Consider the following 21,701-nt stretch of genomic DNA (forward strand, 5'->3'; position numbering starts at 1 on the left):
ATTTGAACCCCCTAATAACTTTAAATGTAGGACCTCTTTGATTATAAAGCCCTGTCTACGGCCCTGTATTAAGAATAAGATCAATAATGAATGTGTACATATTGTGAATGAATTTAATAAACTTAGTTAGGCTACCTAGCTTTCCTAGAAGCTTTCAGTAAATTAACGTGTCTGAGAAAATGATTCATAAATCAACCTGTCAGTTGACCCTTTGTTAACTTTCTTCACTGACAGACAAAAATGAAAAGCCTATATCAGTCAAAGCTCAGCTTTAGGAGGGGAAGAGACAGAGCAAGAGAAAAACAAAGAGAATAGGAGTGTGATGCGAAAAATAAGGAGAGAAAAATAATCAGCTGCCCACTTACATGGTTTTAAAGCTATTGTTATCCAATTTTTTTTGCCCTTCAAAACATCTTAAAATGCACATATGTAGATCAGAGGAATCAAAATTTTCTCGGGGGAGCCCCCGAACCCCCCTAACTAGCATATCTCACATTCAGGACCTCAGTGATGAAAAAGCCCTGCCATCTCCATGTTAATGAAACTAGTTAATAGTGAGTATTAGACCCTAAACTAAAGAGTTACTTTTATTTTATTTTATCATACCCTCATTGGGGGCTGAGCCACAGACACAGACTGATTCATGTTCCATACTGGTCACACAAATTTCAGTTCAGTTATTACCAGATGCATATTTGTTGATATTTGTGTTTTGAAAAAGTTTTTGATTCATTGTTTTGACTCATAAATATTCTACATTAAAAATTGTAGTCTTTTTATATGGGCTAGTAAAATTCATTTCGGGCTACCAAAATCTGAAGAGTGCCTGCCCGAAGGGCTACCAGCGATTTTGAAATTTTGCGAGCCCTGCGGAGTCACATTAAAACTTAATTAGCTGAGATGAGAACGACTGACATCTCTCTCTTTACATACATATTATATAAACTGTGAATATTTGTTTTTTATAAAAATTACTTCATTTGAAAGAAGAGAATTCAAGCTTCATGCCTGTGTGACTGTATGCCTGTTTGACTGAGTATTCGCTGAGTTACAGTTCATTTTCGGACGCGTTTCAGAATTGACTTCACTGACGGAGAGTAGGCAGAACTCGCATCATGTTTATTTTTCTTTATTTGGCGAAAAGCACAACACTTTGTTTTTATTATGAGCATACACAAAAAAAATACACACTAAACAGGATCGATTGATGTATAACACAAGCATATAAGATAAAAATTAATATTTTTTTTTATTATTTTTTTGCACTCATACGGAAAAAAACGAGCCTATCGCGCCGGCGCGATAGCCGACCTCAGGGGGTTAACAATAATGGCTAGTGCGGTAGGCTACGTGGCAACATCCGACGCCATGATTTTTGGAATGACTTATCGCGAGAGGAAAAAATGTTTTAGTCGCATAACATCGGTTAATGGAAACGCTGTCTTTTCGCAATAGTTTATCGACATTTAGAAAAAAAAAAAAAAATCGCAAAATTTTTGTGCAAACCTGTAATGGAAACACGCCTAGTAATAACACATTATGTCAAGAAAGAATCATGTTTTTAAGTACCTTCTGTTGATGCTGCTGGTGCTCCATTAGCTGTTTCTGAAACTGCTCAAGGTTTTGCTGCTGAAGATGCTCGGCCAGCTGATGAAATATCGAATTATTGATGGAATCTGACACCACAGGTCTGAGAGAGACAGTGAGAACACGACTTATAAACAAAAAAATAAACAAAACAGGGAACAGCTTTTTCTTGAAAATGGCATAAAAAAAACAAACAAAACATACAACTGAGATGATGTAGCATCTTTCTTAGTATCCTCGCTGTGTTCCGAATCATTCCCGAAATCGAACTGACCCAACAGCTTCTACAACACCACAGAATGGCCAATAAGAAAAGAGTTCAACTTCACAATTGATAGTTTAATGCAAGGATTACACCTTTTCAGCCAGTAGTGCTCCTAAAAGTCCCTGACCTTGTTAAAGGAGGAGACTCTCTGCTCCAGCGGGTTGAGTGTGTTTGCTGCTGCGGCTGCGGTGAGCTGTGCGGTGAGGGCCTGGAGCTGAACTACCAAACCTGCATCCAGCGCCTGTAGCAGAGAGGGCTGAGGCTTCTGCTGCTGCATCTGCAGGCTCTGGACCAGCTGCTGCAACTACACACACACACACACACACACACACACACACACACACACACAAACACACATGTCTGGTTCACTATCTTTGTGGGGACTCTCCATAGACGTAATGGTTTTTATACCGTACAAACTGTACATGCTATCCCCTTACACTGCCCCTGCCCCTAAACCTACCCATCACAGGAAACATTCTGCATTTTTACTTTCTCAAAACAACTCATCCTGTGTGATTTATAAGCCTTTTGAAAAGTGGGGACCGCTGGCTGGTCCCCACAATGTAATATAAACAAGGGCACACACACACACACGGGTCAGAAAAACAGCTGTGCAGAGAACACAGTGAGGTCAGTGGATGATAAATCTGACCTGCTGGCCCTGAGGACTCTGTAGGATCTGGGCAACCGCTGCCACTGTGTCCGTGTTGGAGATCTGAGACGCCCAGTCGGGGAGACTATGTTGCACTATGTTGGCTGGAGTGGCTGGAGTTGCAGGAGTTCCTTCACAAAGCAGGAGAAAATATACAGATTTAAGAATGCTTTCAAATTTTTAGGAATACTTACATTTTTAGGTGAGGTAGACCTGGTGAACATGGAACGACATGACAGAAACGAGAGAAAATGGATGGAACAGACTTTTAAACCAGTTGTCATGATACATTTTCACCTCAAGGTGTCAGCATTAGATGCTAACAATTCAATCAGAATTTTGAGTGATAGGGCAACCTTGTGTGATTGACATACTGAAAAAGGAGTTCTGAGTTCCTGAACGGATACGCTTAGCCTCGAAAACCACTCTGAAGCGTTATTTGAGATAGTGTAGGTTTAGGGTGCATTAAGGGCACTGAGATTTGGTGTTTTTAAGAACTGGGACAGTCTTCCTGTTGCGTGCACGCGCTCTCAAGTGGCCAAGACCGCAAGTCTGGGTATTTGGACAGGCCCATTCTGCTGTAGTTTTGTATTACTTGTAATTAGTTTATTTGTTCTTATTTCATCACATACTGTTTACTTCAGTCAGCTTGAGTTTTTGATGATATTAAAACCTTATTTAAAGCAAAAATAACTATAATGTGATATTATCATGAAATAAAAGTAATCATATCATAATATAAGATTTTGGTCATATAGCCCACCCTAAAAGAGTATATTCAAGATTGCCAGAATTTTTATTTTTTTGTGTATTTTTTGCAACCATTCTCAGACTAATTATTTAGGGTAGAAGGGTGGGTAAATGAGTAGGGAGGGGGGCATTATAAGTACACCAAAGAGTCCCTGCATATTTGGACTCTAGTCTGTGCAAACGAATTCTCTGAATGTAAAACCTGTTGCCACAACAGTGCATTGTTCCACAGAGGAGAGGATGCATTAGTGAAAAGTATGCATAGTGTATAACAGGGCTATTCAATTGGCGGCCCGCCAATCATCTCCATGCGGCCCGACGGCACCAACCTCCCTCCTCCTCTTTTCCTGGCGGTGTGGCTAATTCAGTTTGATACTCGCTCCGTTTGACCTGAGAAACGTTTTACGTGCGAATATTTCAGCAGTTATTATATGTGTCCCGAATTTATGTCGACTGAACCAGCGATAGGCTACCAATCATTCGTGAATGAATCATTCTTTTGGTTCGATTCTAAACGCGCTTGCATAACGGTCTAAAACTATTCGGATTCATTCGGACCGCTCAGTCACTGAATCGTCTGAAGCGGTTTCTCGGCCAGTACAGTAACAACAAATAGCGCTGTTTTCAGTTGTTTCACTAGTTGTTTCAACACGGCCCAGCACGGAGTTGCGTTTACTCCCGGTCCCGGACACTATATTAAACAGCGTTGCGACAAACCAGTGGGAAGCGTTTCAGTTCGACAGAAACCTCTCTGTTACAAACCACAAATCACTCAATGATTTAATTAGCATTAAATCGGATGAAACAGCCTCAACATTCCCAACAAGACTGATGAGGAAAGCAGAGAAACACTGAGGCATGAACGAAATAAAGACTTTAAATCCCCTAATCACCCTTACAAACATTTACCATGAATGTACTGTAGTAATTTACCATGGTTGGGCAGAAATGTGCAATATTTATATTGAATACTATATATTATTATATAGTATAATAGTAAATATAGTGATTTATATTGCATTAGTTTTATTAGGTGGGTAGAGGAATATATAATTAATGCTTGTTATGAAATTATGTCAGTTTCTTTGTAAAGGTGCGTATAGTTTTTAACTTGTGTTTAGGCATTTTTTATACAGTGGGAGCGAGTAGCCTGTGGTTAACAAGTCTCACTGTCAGAATATTTTCATTTAAGCATAACAATTACAAATAAAATAATGATTTCTCACCAACAGCTATAAGTTTGTATAAATTATTTATATTTTTTCCAAGGAAAATAGTTGTACACAGCTGTAAATTATCAAGTTTTTTATTTATTATGGTTTTATATATTTGCATACTGTTGGGTACCACATTTCCAAGTAAATACCACACTTTTTTAGGGTTACTTTAACTTATTTATTGAAACTGTTATGTTTCAATAAATAAGCTAAACCCCCAAACCAACCCACCGGCCCACCTCAACTTTTCGATTTGATAATGCGGCCCTCGAATGAAACTAATTGAATAGCCCTGGTTTATAACTTACCGGGAGTAGTGCTGTTGACGGGTACAGCACTGCTGGCAGAGACGGGCGTGACACTGGGGGGAGGGAGTCCTGCTGCCATGTCCAGGAGAGGCTGGATGATGTCACTCTTAAAGACACTGTTTTTCTGCCATAGATTGAGCACACGGACAATCTTGCTCTGCAATGCAAACATTTAAACTGGCAAATAAGACAAATAGTCTAGACAAGAGCTTTACCATTTGATTATAGTGATGCGACAAAAAACACACCTTGTCATCTGTTGGGCAGCGGTAGAGGCTTTGAAATGTGCTAATGATGTTCTTACTAAAGCGTGGAGCGAAAACATCTTTCTCTTGACCAAACTGGTGACGAGACTGCCGTACAATGGAGTCGATGACATACAGACCAGGAACTTTGTACTCTGGCTTGCACTACACACACAAAAGTGAAAAGTAATAAATAATGAAAAAGGGTGCAAAGGGTCCAGGCTCAAAATACATCATTTTCATCATTTTTACAGCCAGCGATTTCCCATGCAATATGTATTACAACCATTAGCTTTATGCACAGCAAGCGTAAACCACACCAAGCTCTGGGTTTGGAAGCTCTTTTTGTGGGTGAACTGTTGCAAGTAAGAAACTGGATGCGCAAAAGCATTTTCACATAAGGATGACATATACATGGATTTATAAATATCTTGTTTAATGCTAGAAGTCTTTGGTGCTCTTTTGTTGGCAAGTTAATCTCTTTTGTAAGATACTTTTAGTAAGATATAGAGATATTCTGGATTCAAAAGAGTACATTTCACCAAATGGTGACAAGTTTTCTGCACAAATAATACTTGAACATTGCACAAATAAAATGTTCATGTATGATTAAATAAATGTATGCATTAGAGGGTTAAAGTGTTAATGCTATTAATAATCTTTATTTTCCATGTAGGACATTTCATTTTGTATTTTCATAAATATTTTAGGCACACTTGAGCATTTTACAAACTCTGTAGAAACTCTGAATATCTATTCATTTATTTTACATTTGCAAGACAAATAGAACTAACCTTTTGAACAAATTTCTCCACACTTTGGACCACATGTTTGTAGAACTGAAAGAGATCACAAAAAAAAGAAGCTTAACCCTTTAATGTGAAGATTAAGAGACATATTTACATTATATAAATTGAATGTCCATCTCCAATTCATGCAATTATTCACATCACTTCACAAACAATTAAATCAAGACCCAGAGCTGGACATGTGAGAAAGGACAATAACAAACTTGTTCTTCAGTATCTCTGTGACTGTCACATTTCCATAACTCGCCATTGTATAGCTGGGTTAGCTGACATACATAAGTGGAGCGTGAAGATTGTTTTTTCTATGTATAGCTATATGCTTCAGGGAAAACATGTTTTAGATGCTTTTATGCAACATTTTGATATCATTAGTTCATGATAAATATATATTTTTTAAAAAGAGCAAATGTTCCATTTATTCTCAATTAATAGGTAATGAATACTATTCAAATACAATTTGATAAATGCTATATAAAAGTAGTTTTTAGTTTAATTTTAGCATTTAACGCAAGACATTTCAAATAGGGGTGAGCGATATGTTTTTTTTTCAGGAAAATCACAATTCACGATTTTATCACGATTCTCTTCCATGTTGGTTTTACTATTTTGCATTGAGCCAAACTAACTTCCCTATTTTAAAAACAAAGCCTTACAAGGTAACAAAATATGAAATAAAAAAAAAGAATGGCAGACAATTAGGCCAAAGTGGTGCAAATAAGAATAGGCTACACAACATAATATACAAATGAAATAAACAGTGCTTTATTTTTTCAGCTACAGTAGATGTATTTAAAGCTAGGGTAGGTAATCCTGTTCAGAAACACTTTTTTATACTGGGTGAAATGGTCATTCCTAGGGGTGCAACGGTACAGATAGCCCACGGTACGGTCCGTACCTCGGTTTTTGGGCCACGGTCTCGGTTCGGTTTCGGGACATGTTTTGTGCAGAAAGAGACTGCTATTTCATCCCAAAAATATGTTTTATTTTTCTTATGAGCATAAACAGAATGTCACAGTAGGAAGAACATCAATGTATGGAATAAATTAACACTCTAGTCTGTACTGAACAACATCATACAACCTCTTCAACCAAGTAATACAACCTCTTCAACTATCACTTATATGAAATACAAAATGTAAACAAACACACTTCAAAATATTCAAGTGGATCCCAATTCCAAACCTTGATAACTGGTATATGAAGTGAAAGAAATTTCACTTCGTGTGCTTTGACTAAAAAAAGCAGAGCAAAATAATATAATAAAAAAAATACTGCATTCAGGATACAAAGTGCAATGTTATTTACTCATCCACTATTGAGAGATTCTTGTGCAAAAAGATGAGTCTATCAACACTGTCTGGTGCAAGGCGAGACCGGTTGGCACTAACGATGTCCCCAGCAGTGGAGAAAATTCTCAACTTTTCAGAATGCCGCAAGCGCACCGTAGGTCACGTGACAAGAACCAACCAGAGCGCAGCTGATGGTTGCTTTAGCAACGACAGACGCCTCCGGAGCGCAACCGCCCTAGCGCTTTGGAAAAAGGAGAACGCGGCGCGCCTAGCGTTTTCTACGCGTTTTTAGGCGCGATATGTGAACGGCGCCTAAAGCAAAAACTAAAAGGATCAGCGCGAACTCAATGGCAAAACCGAAGTCCCGCGGGACACGAGGGTAGATTGTCCCGTGCAGGGCTGACCGAACGGTCCGGGATTTTACCGTGTACCGTTGCATCCCTAGTCATTCCATCCTGAGAGTAGTCAATACATTATGTGTTCAGAAAAAGGAATGAAAACAATCAGACCTCTGTAGCAGCTGCAGGACAGTAAAAACTCTGACCAATCACTGCCACTCGGTCCGAGTGTAAAGAACCAATCAGATGCCTTCAGAGCCAGGAGGAGTGTCTTAGCAGTGTCAATCAAGTTCGCGTACGTGCTGATCGCCCCTCTCTTGCACAGCGCATACTAGGGCTGCACGATGTGTCGTTTAAGCATCGATATCGCGATGTACGAATCCACGATAGTCACATCGCAGGATGTGCGATGTAGGCTGTCGTAGTTGATCCGTTATTCATTACCGTACGGGCCAGCTGCTCACAGGCCCTTGGACGAATGTGATTCGCGGATTAATTGCACAGCTTAACCATCATAGAGTGAAAGTTTATCATTTGCATGTGTTTTTAAGTCCTGTCAGTTTAACAGGGCGCATATAAGAACGAGCAGAGAGAGAGAGAGAGAGAGAGAGAGAGAGAGAGAGAGAGAGAGAGAGAGAGAGAGAGAGAGAGAGAGAGAGAGAGAGAGCGAGCGCGCCCCGGCCGCTCGCGCGCTCACCTTCACCGTCTTCAAACAACACGAGCGCTGTCTTGCTCTCTCTCCCTCGCGCACATTAATCTAAATAAATTGACACGATGGTGTCGAACAAAAGAAAAAGAAAAAAAAACTATCCAGTGATGAAATGTTTGTGTTGTCAAATCTTGTGCGATATCCTAAACTGCCGAGATAATTACACAACGCGTGCCGTACACGTCCGATTCGCGAACTAATGATTCCTTTGAACCGATTCAATTTAATGAATGGTTTAAACAACTGACCTGTCCAACACTGAACTCACGAGACGTCTGAATTGGTGTATAAAAAAATCTGTAACACTTTACAATAATGTTCTATTTATTAAATTATTTAACTACATTAGTTTACTATTACTAAACTGCACTTCTACAACAATTTCAACATTTAGGCTATAGCCTACATTATTGAAATCAAAAGTTGTACAGTATTTGTTAACATAGTTAATGCACTGTGAAGTAACATTACCAAACAATGAACAGCTGTGTTTTTATAAACTAAGATAAACAAAGATTAATAAATATAGTAACAGAAGTATTGCTCATGGTAAGTTCATGTTAGTTAATATGTTAACAATTCAAACCATATCCTAAAGTTACAAACAAATAATTTACTCTAATTTAAATAATACTCTGATGTTTAAATCATTTAAAATGAGAATGTAAGTGTGCTCACCCCATTTTTGTTTGTAAGAAAAAATTAGATTAGATTTCATATCGCAATATATATAGCAGAAAAATAAAATATCGCAATGTCATTTTTTCCCAATATCGTGCAGCCCTAGCGCATACCGTCATTCAAAATCAAGATTGCCGGTGTGCCGAGCAGTTGTGCTAATGGCGGACAAACAACCAAAACTGCCAATTTCTCGAGTGGAACCTGCTCATACAACAAAGACAGGTAAACGGAAAAAGACCGATGATGATAAACAAGCCCGTCGGAGCCCATTGACTCAGTGTTAAAACTCTAGCCGCATAACATACAGATAAAATGTCACGCACTGTGCAAAGCAACAATTGAAACCTGCTAATTCACTGGCTTGTCATGTTGCTAAAATAATGTACTAGCAAACCTTATTTAGCATTACATATCGCTAGAATAATTATTTACATAGCCTACTGCAACGTTAGTTACCGTTATATTATCTTACTAGCTATTTATAACTCATAGAAAGAGTGCAACGTTATAAAGTTACATTACATGTATTGCATAATACGTAATGATTTGAGGACCAAGTTTGTAGTCAAAGTATGGGCAGGCCAGTCAATGTAAAGCATTTCGTCCCTACCAGTGAATGTGCCATAACTGTTTATCCGTCGTCATCGGTGACCCTGCATGTTTACTAGCTTGCGCGTTCACGGCAGGCTCCGCTGTGGGGGGAACTTTACATAACAAAATACATGTTTAACAGCTAGTAGGCCTAACGTTATATGTTATGAATCTTACACGAAATTCATCTTCATCACAGTGCAACTAATGGAAATGGAAAAACGTGTATCAATGCAACCTGTTTTTAGCTTTGCCTTATAGTTATAACTAGCTCGTTAGCGAATCAAAAAATATATATTTTAAACTTTACCAATATCGATATGATAGCTTGATAGTGAGTAGGCTACTAAAATAAATCTTATTTGTTTATATTCATAATGATAAAGTTAGATTTTTTTATTACATGTGATTCTGACATGATGCTACATGCACTGCGCTCCTTCCTCTCCGCTCGTCTCAGGTAAATAATGCGTCTTCCAGCTCAGCTGTCGGAGTCGCGCGTTCATGTGTTTTGGGGGCGTGGCTTTGGAAGGACCCCAGAAGGGAGAGGGTGGACTGAATGGAAATGAGCTGTCTTTAAAACAGTCGTTAGAGGTCTACATACACTCGATTTTTATACGTTCTTTTTCAGAATACTTACATTTTAATTATGTATTGATATATACATAAAGTTTAAACAAATTTGAAAAATAAGTTTTTTAGACCATTCTTACCTACCCCAGCTTTAACAGTAGCATTCAAGAAAGAAATAAAATGAACAAATATAAAAATAAAACACTACATAGACATCACTGTATAAATTATACATTGATTCTTATTAAAGCTACTTTTAAAGTTCTCAGTCAAGAGCAGTGAGTGATTTTCTCTTTGTGTTTTGTTGTTATATTAACATTTAAGGATTAGTTCCCCCCAAAATGAAAATTGTCATCATTTACTGATGCTACATGCACTGCGCTCCTTCCTCTCCGCTCGTCTCAGGTAAATAATGCGTCTTCCAGCTCAGCTGTCGGAGTCGCGCGTTCATGTGTTTTGGGGGCGTGGCTTTGGAAGGACCCCAGAAGGGAGAGGGTGGACTGAATGGAAATGAGCTGTCTTTAAAACAGTCGTTAGAGGTCTACATACACTCGATTTTTATACGTTCTTTTTCAGAATACTTACATTTTAATTATGTATTGATATATACATAAAGTTTAAACAAATTTGAAAAATAAGTTTTTTAGACCATTCTTACCTACCCCAGCTTTAACAGTAGCATTCAAGAAAGAAATAAAATGAACAAATATAAAAATAAAACACTACATAGACATCACTGTATAAATTATACATTGATTCTTATTAAAGCTACTTTTAAAGTTCTCAGTCAAGAGCAGTGAGTGATTTTCTCTTTGTGTTTTGTTGTTATATTAACATTTAAGGATTAGTTCCCCCCAAAATGAAAATTGTCATCATTTACTCTCTCAAGTTGCTTTAAACCTGAATAAGTTTCTTTCTTCTGTTGAAAAAAGTTATTTTGAAGAATGTGGGTAACCAACCAGTTGCTGGCCCGCAGTGACTTCTATAGTATATTTTCCTATGGAGGTCGATGGCGACCAGCAACAGTTTGGATAGCCACATTCTTCAAAATATTATTTTCTTTTTTTGTTCAGCACAAGAGAGAAATTAATACAGGTTTGGAACATCATTAGAGTGAGTAAACTTTTTTTTTTGGGTGAACTATCCCTTTAAGGACAAGCAGCAGCATGTTTACTATTGAGCTACTGTCTCTTTAAGACCGGCGCATCTAATGGACACGCACCCTATTTTCTCTCATATGTGTGCTTTCACTTTAGACACAAGTTAACCAGCTGTGTTTATGTAAACGTTGTGTGTATTTGACAGTATTAGCGCAATAAGACTCCAAAGATAAGTTAGTCCAGTAATCAGGCGCTGTTTGGCGTTTATGCGCCATGTTTTAATGTTAGTTAGAACCGCGCAACAGCACGCGAATTAAATGTTTAACCGGCAAATCTTTAATGCACAGGCTATAAACTTTTATGAACTGCAGTGTCCCGTCCCGTGAGTGTAACTCTACCGCTGCGTTAACATGTGATGTGTGAATGTACGTCACGTTGAGTATGTTGAGATGGAGGCGCCACAACTGCAACTGATAGAATGCACTGTAGCACAATACAATATTTCTTCAAAAGCAGATCGTGGAGGCATTTTAATCATCCACAATCAAACACCGTGATATCGCACACCCCTAATTTCAAGGTATTAAGATAATGTTTCCAACATATAAGATCTGACACTCTCATGGCCTGAATTAAATTTTTGACAATTGTGCACGTTTCTGACCGTTTAAGTGCAATAATCCATGAAAAAGCACTCAGTTTGGTACTCACAAGCTGTTAGAGGCGGCTTTATGTGTGTGCGCTCTGGTATGAGTGTCTCTCAGAGAGTGTACGAGTACCAAACTGAGTATTTTCATGGATTATAGTCATGCATATGATAAACTTTAGTAACACTGCAAGACTGGCCCAAATAGGCAATTCTGTCTCGAAACATGAGAGAAAGTCTTGTATCGCAGCGTTCAGCTGGCTTGTACAGACGATGTGGTGATGTGAAGCAATGTGCGCATTTTGAAAGATAAACTTTTTTATTTCAGACCCAGGGGGATCCATAACAGAATAAAAAACACAGAGTAAAATCATAAAAATACAAAGAATACAAAGCCTTCCACAATGTTCAGTGTCTAACATACAGACATGTTTGCCAATGGTTCCACAGTCTAAAAGAAAATCTGACAGAACTTCGTATAGACCCCTTTTGCGCGGACGTCACAGTTACGTCACGGCGCTAGCTGGAGGCAAAACAAACGGAAAACTGGAGGCGGTCAATACAAACCAGCACAGATTCGGCTACATAATAAGGAGCTTAAATTATTATTTTTATTATTAAATGTCATCTTGTTGTGTTGTTGGGTACAAGAATCGATGAAAAATGAGTATGCTGTATCTGGATTTTTTATTTCTAGAAAATATTCATATCATTAAAATTGCACCGTAGTGTCACTCTTCTTGGCGCTGGTTAGGCAGAACTGCGGATCATACACACAAATCTTTACATGACCATTCAGCACATAGTTATAGGCATCTAAATATATGCCCTCAGTTTCTCTTTACCTTCGGTTTCTCTATCGGGTAGGTGTAGAAGTCAGGCCACTCAACCGGAGGTAGCGTTAATGTTAATCCTGTCAGATCGTCCATTGACTGAGCGTGTACGGTCATCTGGTTCCGTCCGTTAAAATTAACTTTTGCAAATAACAATCGCGGTCCTGGACAGTGAGTGACCTCGCACATTAAGACAAAATCGAATTTTCTCCAGTCATTGTTAAAAAAAAACAGCTAACAAAACTTGCAAACTAGCGTTAGTGAAGCGACCAGAGGGTTCTTTCTGCCTCCAGCTAAGCCCCGCCCACACAAATACGTCACCATGTTTACCAACTGTAAAAGGGTCTATAGGGTTAGCCAAAACAGCAATTCAGTCATTTTCTGTCTCAGATACCCTACACAAATCTATACATCAGGTTACGTAAAACTGCAGAGCAGGTAGGTACCCCGACACTGACAAACATATGGCTTGCACAGGAGCTTCTTGGAGCTCTCAGCAGTAGCCTCATGCTGTCATTATAAGCCACTATGAGTTTTCTAATGCTGCCTTGCTTATAACGACACCACAGGTAGGCAGTATAAGGTGTACAATATGCTCTAAAAAGTGAGATCTTCACAGGAACAGAGCACATGCTAAACTTACGACACAGCATGTTCGCTTGAGCATACAGCTTCCGACGCTGCCTATAGATATCCTTATCATCAGACAGGTCATTTGCAATAATATGGCCCAAATATGTAATCTCTCTGCACACCCCAAGTGCAGTGCCAGACAGATATAAGTCAGGGAAGTTTGACTGTCTATCTTCTCTACTTCTGATAATCATGATCTTACTCTTTTTTGCATTGTATTTTATATCAAAATCAGCACCATACTGTGTGCATATTATCAGAAGCTGTTATAGACCAGCACTATATGGGCTAAAAATGACCAAATCATCAGCGTACATAAGGTGATTAATTAGTGAGTCACCAATCCTACAACCTGTACCGCAAGCATTTAAAATCAGACAAATCATTCATATACATATTAAAAAGAAAAGATGACAGAATTCCACCCTGGCGAACACCATTGGTCACTTGGAAGAGAGCAGATGTTACATTCCCCTATCTAACTCTCATTGTCTGATGCGAGTACCAGTAAACCAAAATTCTAATTAAAAATGCTGATGCTGAAAACTGTCAAGGAATGTTAGGTGAGTTGACAGAGTGAATAATATGCTTCCTCTCATGCTGATAGTGTAGACATTGTGTTTGATGACAAGTTGATTGGATTGATTATGTGAACGTGCTCCTGCCGAACTTTGTTTATGAAACATCATGTGTAAATTCCGCCATCGCGTCTGTTATAGAAGATATCGACAGCGCATTAATTTTAAAAGAGGAAAAGAGAACCGCGATCAAGGCATTTGTCGATCGGAAACATGAATGAAAACTTACTCCGTTGTTCTGATTGGTTGTAGGTCTATCCAATTGAGTGCAGAGGCATTTTCTTTCCTGGTTCGGTTGAAACAGGCCTCATAATCAAAGCTCAATGGACCAGTATCAGACTCACATTCTGACTGCAATAATCATGCCTTGAATCTGTTGATGGTATGTCATATTTGTATGTCTCAAAATGTCCATTTCTATCCACAAAACTTGCCAGAAGTCATGGTTTAAGGGGTTATTCTTCTGGAGGTGCATGCCCCGCGTGCGGCTTGGTAACAGCACCGCTGCTGGAAAAATTTCTAGGGGAAACACTGAATAATAATGTTAAAATATTATTCCTATGACAGTAATAGTCATATATTAATAATATAATAGCCAAATGAAAGTTTCATAATTCGCTTTGTCCAAATTTCTATACATGTAAGAGATAAACCCTTGAGCTTTTATTTTGACGGAAACTGCAGTCGAGCTTTTATTTTGTTGGAAAACAAGTTTACAAACGCGTCTCATTACAAATCTAGTGAAATGCTGTAATTGTCAACTACGCCAATGTGAAAATAATGCGTAACTGGTGCCCACTACGGTCCCAAATGCACGCTAAACTCAGCACATGCACAGATGGAGTTCACTGCATTCATTCACTGGGGTCTAAGACACCGAGCTGATCACGTGCTGATCACGTGCTGATCGCGTGAGCGAAGTGCCCACTTCTCTTTGCGCAGACCAAACAGACAGTCTTTTGATGAGGACACAAAGCATGCTTTCGATTTCAGTTTGTTTGACAGCAATGGCACAAAACACGACATTTAACCCCCTGGGGTCGACAATCACGCCGGCGTGATTTGCTCGCTTTTTTTCTTATCAGTTCAAACGGGACTCCAAATACTCTGTTGACTTTGATCTTACAAACCAGTTTCATACATCAATCGATCCTGTTAAGTGTGTATTATTTTTGTGTATACTCACAATAAAAACAAAGTGTTGTGCTTTTTGCCAAATAAAGAAAAATAAACATGATGCGAGTTCTGCTTTCTCTCTGTCAGTGAAGTCAATTCTGAAACGCGTCCGAAAATGAACAATAACTCAGTGAATACTCAGTCAAACAGGCATACAGACACACAGGCATGAAGCTTGAATTCTCTTCTTTTAAATGAAGTAATTTTTATAAAAAACAAATATTCTCAGTTTATGTAATCTGTATGAAAAGAGAGATGTCAGTCGTTCTCATCTCAGCTCACTAAGTTTTAATGTGACCCCGCCCACGGAGAGCGCACGCTAGGGGTGGGCGGTACACCGGTGTCATAGTCATCACCGGTGTGACATTGCGCCACGACATGGATTTTCTAATACCGTCAATACCGTAATAAATCAATTATGTTCCTTGAACGGCTGCATTTACATCAATAATATCTAATTCTAAATAATAGGGCTGACTTCTAATGGATTCGACGATTCGATTCGGAGAGGTCTGATTCGACTATGAACCTCATAGTCGAATACATGGGCGTCAGTTTGGTTTGAAATGTGCTGGGGACAGAGACGCATTCGCATTTTCAGAAGGGCTGGGTACATTTTTATTTATTTTTTCGCTTTCGCGCAGGTCATGTTTTGAAAGACGATGTCCTGTAGCTTACTAATGTAAATAAATAAAAATGTATTCAAAAATCTGCTTCACATTTTCAGCAGGGCTGCGGAGCGGCTGTGGGTTGACTCCACACGGTTCTCATGTGCGTTAAAAAGCTTTACGTGGTTTAATGTAAACAACGATTACCAAATTTCCCTCTCATATTGCTCCTCATAACCACTGAAAATGGTAAAAAAAAATCGAACCCGGAGTCCAATTATTATGGACGTTATCTGATATTAAGCGTTTCTGCTTCACATTTTCAGCAGGGCTGCGGAGCGGCTGTGAGTTGACTCCACGCGGTTCTCATGTGCGTTAAAAAGCTTTACGTGGTTTAATGTACCTAAACAACGATCACCAAATTTCTCTCTCATATTGCTCCTCATGTTTATGAAATATTATAATATATGTGTGATATATGTGTTTTAGCTCTTTTGTTTGAAATGGAAAAAATCTAGCTGCTATCTAAAAAAAAAGAAAAAAAAAAGGTTCGACTATCAGTCGACTACGGCAAAATCTAACGAATCAGATTCGACTATGAAAATCCTTAGTCGAAAACAGCCCTAGTTATTACACTGCTAATTTTTGTTTTGTTGTACACTGTTAAGTAAGATCTTTAGGTTTTTTGCAAAATAAATGTTGAGAATGCATAATACTCTCCCATGTCTCTTTTTGATAAGGATACCTACCATTTACTTATTATATTATAAAAATATTAACTTTATTCACATACTAAAGAGAGACAGGACAGGCTACTCCTCCCAAAATGTACCAAAAAAAAGTTATACCGTGATATTATACCGTCACCGTTCAAAAGATGAAAAATACCGTGATATTAATTTTAGGTCATATCGCCCACCCCTAGCGCACGCTATTCAAACGCAAATGACTGAGGCAATCCCATGGGCAATCCATGCAAACTGTGAACGCCCCCATATCAGCTCGAGAAAACACATCAAGTTTATTCAGATCATTGTACTTGTTTACACCGTCTCGCGGTGCTATGAGGAACAATACTATCGTATTAATAATAATGGAAAATGTACCTCAGAAGTGCGGGTATTTCGAGGAGCAACGGATGCCGCTGAGCTGAGGAATACTGTAGTAAGTTTTTTCATTCTCAAGTGAATCGCGTTTCTGTGTGTGAATGAGTGAACGGCAGAGATGCGCGCTGTTTACCACAACTCGCAAAAAGACGGTTTAAATTTGAATCGTGTTTCTGTGTGTGAATTAGGGCTGGGCGATATATCGATATAAAAAATATATCGATATATTTTTGAAATGCGATATGGAATTAGACCATATCGCATATATCGATATACTTCAAATTTGCGCTGTGATCCTTGCTCCCCGCGCCCCCGCCCCTCCTTTTCCACTTTGCGTGCGTGTTTAGAGCATGTTATATTATAAGAGGCGAATCATGACTACTTCAGAAAACCCAGCACAATAGGAACTACCAGGCAGTGACAAGTGTACGCTGAAATAAAGTCTTTCACCTCAGAAAAACGGACTTTCTTGTCCTGTCAGCCGTTATCCTGTACTCGTAGCGCACTCTTCTATAGAGCATCACAGTCCCGCCCACAGCCCGAGAGCGCTTCGGTGCCGGAAGTAAATTTCCCATTCATTTTTCCCATTGACGTTTTCGAAAATCCGTATCTAAAGAGTTTTAGAGCATGTCTGAGGATAACCAGCTACGGCTGAACTCATAGGCATACAACATATCATTTCGAGTGAAAAAACGGCGAGAAAATCCAAAAAAAGTCAAAGGTACAAGACTGTGTACATATTTTCATTTCCGAGCGAAGGAACTACTCATCCCATAAACCACCGCGCCTCACTGAAGTCGACTGAAGCCACAACCGCGAAAGAGCCTTTAAAGCGACTTTCAAATCTGACGACAGCCACGCGAACTTTTTCTTGTGCCGTTTATAGCAGTTCTTTCAGTAGTAATTGTGTAAATAGACTGGAAAGCATGGCTGGCGGTCCGCGGCTCACGGGTGCAGATCTGGCGGTCCGCGCGGCGTTCTGCTCATCAGTTTCAGCGGCCCACGCGGGCAGGTTGCTGACAAATGCCTCAACAATTTCCCACTTGTGGTCCATGCTCATTTTATTCATGAAGTTATAGTTCATCCTTAATTTTAATAACATTTAATGTATTTTCTTAATAACAACAAGTGAAAATTAAAAAGTGAAGGTCAGCAAACCAGAAAGTGCATCATATTCAGTTTATTAACTTGCCATGAATTATTACACAAATGTTCAGTAAATGCATGAAGAGCTCTCTATGGCTCTGGGTATGCCTAAGCTAAATATTGTTTTGACAGTGGCATCATAAAATGCTTGATATGACTCATACCATATATGAAGACTCCTCGGTTCAAATGTCACATCAGTGATACCGTGCAAAAAAACGCAACAGTTTTTTTTTTTTTTTCTATTTATCTTGAGTCTTCACGAACTTTCGCGGGGTTTACACGAGCTCCACCAATCAGATGCATCACTGTGGGATTGTGGGATTGTTTAGGATTGTGGGTAATGAAGTACTTCTCCAAGACATCGCGAATAAAAGGCATTTATCTCAAAACAAGGTTAGTGCCCCATGAACTTTTGGCGCTTATATGAGCATATACAATCGCTTAGTACTGCCGTAGCTGGTTTTAAGTCTACCATGTATGGTTACGTTTTTATGGCTTATACCCCAACTGTCAATGGAGAAATTGTATTGAATTTTTACTTCCGGCACCGGCTGTGGGCGGGACTGTGATGCTCTATTGCACGCGCAAATGCGGCGGCGCGCGCTGTATCGCCTCACTGTATATATAAAGTGCAAAAGAAACTACGAGCATGCAACGCCGTTACGTTGTAAATTACACGAAATAAAAGTAATGCAGGTATGATTTTCATTCTATTCACGAGGAGCAGTTTCCATGTTTCATTAACAGTTATTGTTAATATTGTGCCTAATGTTTATTTATTAGTACTAGTCTTTACTATTAGTCATATTATTACAATTTATGTTAAGTAAAGGGGAAAAGTACTTGTGTGTGTTGTTAAATTTTGTGTAAACGTGTTATAATTTGCTTATATATATATATATATATATATATATGTATGTATATATAGGCAAATTATAACATGTTTACACAAAATTTGTTTATATATTCAATGTAAACTTTGATAATCATAATTAATAAATCGCAATTACAATTTGAAGGGAATAATCGGCAATTATGATTTTTGTCATAATCGTGCAGCCCTAGGTGAAGAAACCTGTTTATTATTTATTCATTTGTTCATTGAAATAGCTGGTTTCAATAAAACTACTTGTGACATGTCATATTTGGCTTTGACTTTGACTGAACGTTTGCTCTCACTTTGCGGAAAAAATATCGGGATATATATCGTATATCATTATTCAGCCTAAATATATTGGGATATGACTTTTGGCCCATATCGCCCAGCCCTAGTGTGAATGATCGATCCGCTTTTAGCAAACTATTTTGCTATACTGAGATGTGTAAAAATTGACTGAAATATGTTGAAATAAAATGTATTTGTATAAGCAATGTATTAAACTACAAATTAACATTTATATTTCTTATATAAACGAAAGACCGTTACAGACATATGAAAGACATTTCGTTGACTAGTTTTGGATAGATTATACATTTTTACTGTAAAATATCTGCCACCTCAAATAAGCTTTTGTTTGCCAATTTTTGCTCATATGTTAAATATAGTATGTTTTGTCAAAAATAAAGTAATCAAATAATATGTTATTATGTGTTTGTTCCAATGTAGCCTAGGCTATATTCAAAGTAATGAATCCTTAACATTGAAATATGTAGTATGATAAAATGTATACTTTAGTTTTTACAAAGAAAGATTACACTTGAATTGTCGTAATTGTAACCTTTTTAATAAAAAAATATATTTACAAGGTATATGTAAACAAACTATTAAAAGGTAAATATAAGCCTTTTCTTTAAATAATTTTTATTGTGTTTTATTAGTGACAAATTTGGGGAGAGGATACATATTCCAAAACTGAAAATACAGTATGAGAATTAACTGCACAATTACTAGACATGTTTTCCTTGGATATTATACAATTTGCAAGCACAATTTGTGAAAAATATATATATTGCTCTTGCATTCTTTCTTGTGGCTCAGTGACACACCTGAATGAATGGCTCATTATGTATGTAATTATACCTTTGCCATTAATATGTTTATAAGCAACTGAAAAAAGCACAAATGTCAGGGCATGTCAGAACATCTCAAGTAGTGATCGACCGATGTATCGGTTTACCGATATTTTTCCCGATATTTAAGCATTTTCCCATAATCGGGTATCGGTTTTGTAATATCGGATTTGCCGATAAACGGCGCCATCTTGTGGCCGTTTTGAGAACTCCGCCATTGCAGTCCGCGTCTGAGGAGATCAGTCAACAACAACTCTGTGCACAGGTAAAGCATATGTTCTGCTTGCTTTTAGGGCTGTCGCGGTGAAGGATTTTCCCTTGAGGTAATTTTGAGTGGCTCAATAGCGCGATATGCGGTTTTACCGCATTTATTAATTTATTTTGATTTATTTATATTTGTTGCTATATAAATAAGTGTCACGATGTGGTTAGCATGCACAAAAACAAGTACATTTTCAGTAACCAATAAACCGAAACTAAACAGCGTCTCTCCACATTGAAAGCCTGTCACTCAGCGAGCAGTTGTTACGGCAACTGACTGTCTTTGAGTGAGTCATTAAACCATTCATTCAACAACACGTTCAAAAACGCTGATTGACTCATTAAAAGATAGTAATGAAACAAGGTTAATTATTTTTAACTTTGAGCTCCATTTTTCAAGGCTCAGCTAACCAGCAATGCGTTACTCAGTGAGTTTTGTTTCCCGCGACTGCGAGTTCCTCGCGCTGTGGATGCTGACCAGCGCTGTCGCTGATGCCATTCATGGTAAATACCCTTTATTTTAAACGTTAAAAGGATGACAGGACAAATATTTAACTTTCCTTGGACACGGCAACCTTTTCACGAATATGACTTGACCTCAAAGACAGACGCAGGTAATCGCACGCGCTCAGTCGATCATTCTCTTCACTGTCTGTTTAGGCAAGTGCAAATCCACGAAGCCTCTGTACAAATCACCATGATAAAATCATGATCGCCATGTCTTATTATCATTATTAACTTATTTAACATTTAAACATTTAATACACATGCACGAAGTTCAAAACAAGAAGGGTATAGCCTTATGAAAAAAGAAAACACGCGAATATCGCGGTTGCTGCGGTTACTTGAATTCCTCTGCGGTTGGCTTGTCAGTAGCGCGGTACTGCAATATTGCGGTTATCGCGAAAGCCCTACTTGCTTTGCTTTAATTATTCAACTTTATTTAACATAACAGACACGCAGAAATGAGATTTGAGACATAAATGCCTGATATAGTTTAGTTATGCAGCTTGGCTCTAAAAAATTGTGACGAACTCATGGAGTCACGTAGCGTAATCCGTCATGTTCTGCCCCAATAAAGTAAACTTTACATGAATTAAATAAAACAGACATGAATGAGTGCATGTTGAAAATAAAAGCGCTGAATTTAATTCTCTATCTGTTGTATTTGATCACCATTAGTCTCGGAAAAAAAAGTTCGTTCATACTGAGCACTCACTGGGTTGATGACAGGAATGCTCAAGTACGGCCACTGAATGAAACTTTTGACAAGATTATCTCGTTTAAACACCCTAAATTATATTATCATTTACTACATAACCATTATTTCGCTAATACAAATCTAAATAAATACCGCTCTGTGGAAATTAATTATTTATTATCTCCACGCGCGATCGCGGTTGAGTAGCCTAAGTTATAGTTCTGTGTAAATGCATAAATAAAAAGCACTTTGTCAGAAAGGATTTCATGATCTAGACAGACAAAAACATTATTAATAATTAATAACATACTAGTTGGAAAATGCAAATATGCTGTTTTGTTTGTTACTTTCCTGACAATGTTATATTCCAGCTAATATTATTC

The 21,701-nt window shown here is 38.2% G+C and overlaps 1 protein-coding gene across 2 annotated transcripts in view; it reads right to left on the reverse strand.

The window, feature by feature from the left end:
- The window catches only part of scaf8 (SR-related CTD-associated factor 8), an 81,706-nt gene that overhangs the window by 10,592 nt on the left and 49,413 nt on the right, over positions 1-21,701 (reverse strand). For both annotated transcript variants that reach the window (XM_079852419.1, XM_079852420.1), the window contains 7 exons: positions 5,822-5,866; positions 5,031-5,192; positions 4,783-4,939; positions 2,508-2,638; positions 1,980-2,156; positions 1,792-1,871; positions 1,570-1,690 (listed from right to left, as the gene is read on the reverse strand). In XM_079852419.1, coding sequence (XP_079708545.1) covers positions 1,570-1,690; positions 1,792-1,871; positions 1,980-2,156; positions 2,508-2,638; positions 4,783-4,939; positions 5,031-5,192; positions 5,822-5,866 — 873 coding nt within the window. The remainder of the gene's footprint in view (positions 1-1,569; positions 1,691-1,791; positions 1,872-1,979; positions 2,157-2,507; positions 2,639-4,782; positions 4,940-5,030; positions 5,193-5,821; positions 5,867-21,701) is intronic.

This window comes from Squalius cephalus (genome assembly GCF_949319135.1).
Source record: "Squalius cephalus genome assembly, chromosome: 20".
Taxonomy (NCBI): Eukaryota; Metazoa; Chordata; class Actinopteri; order Cypriniformes; family Leuciscidae; genus Squalius; species Squalius cephalus.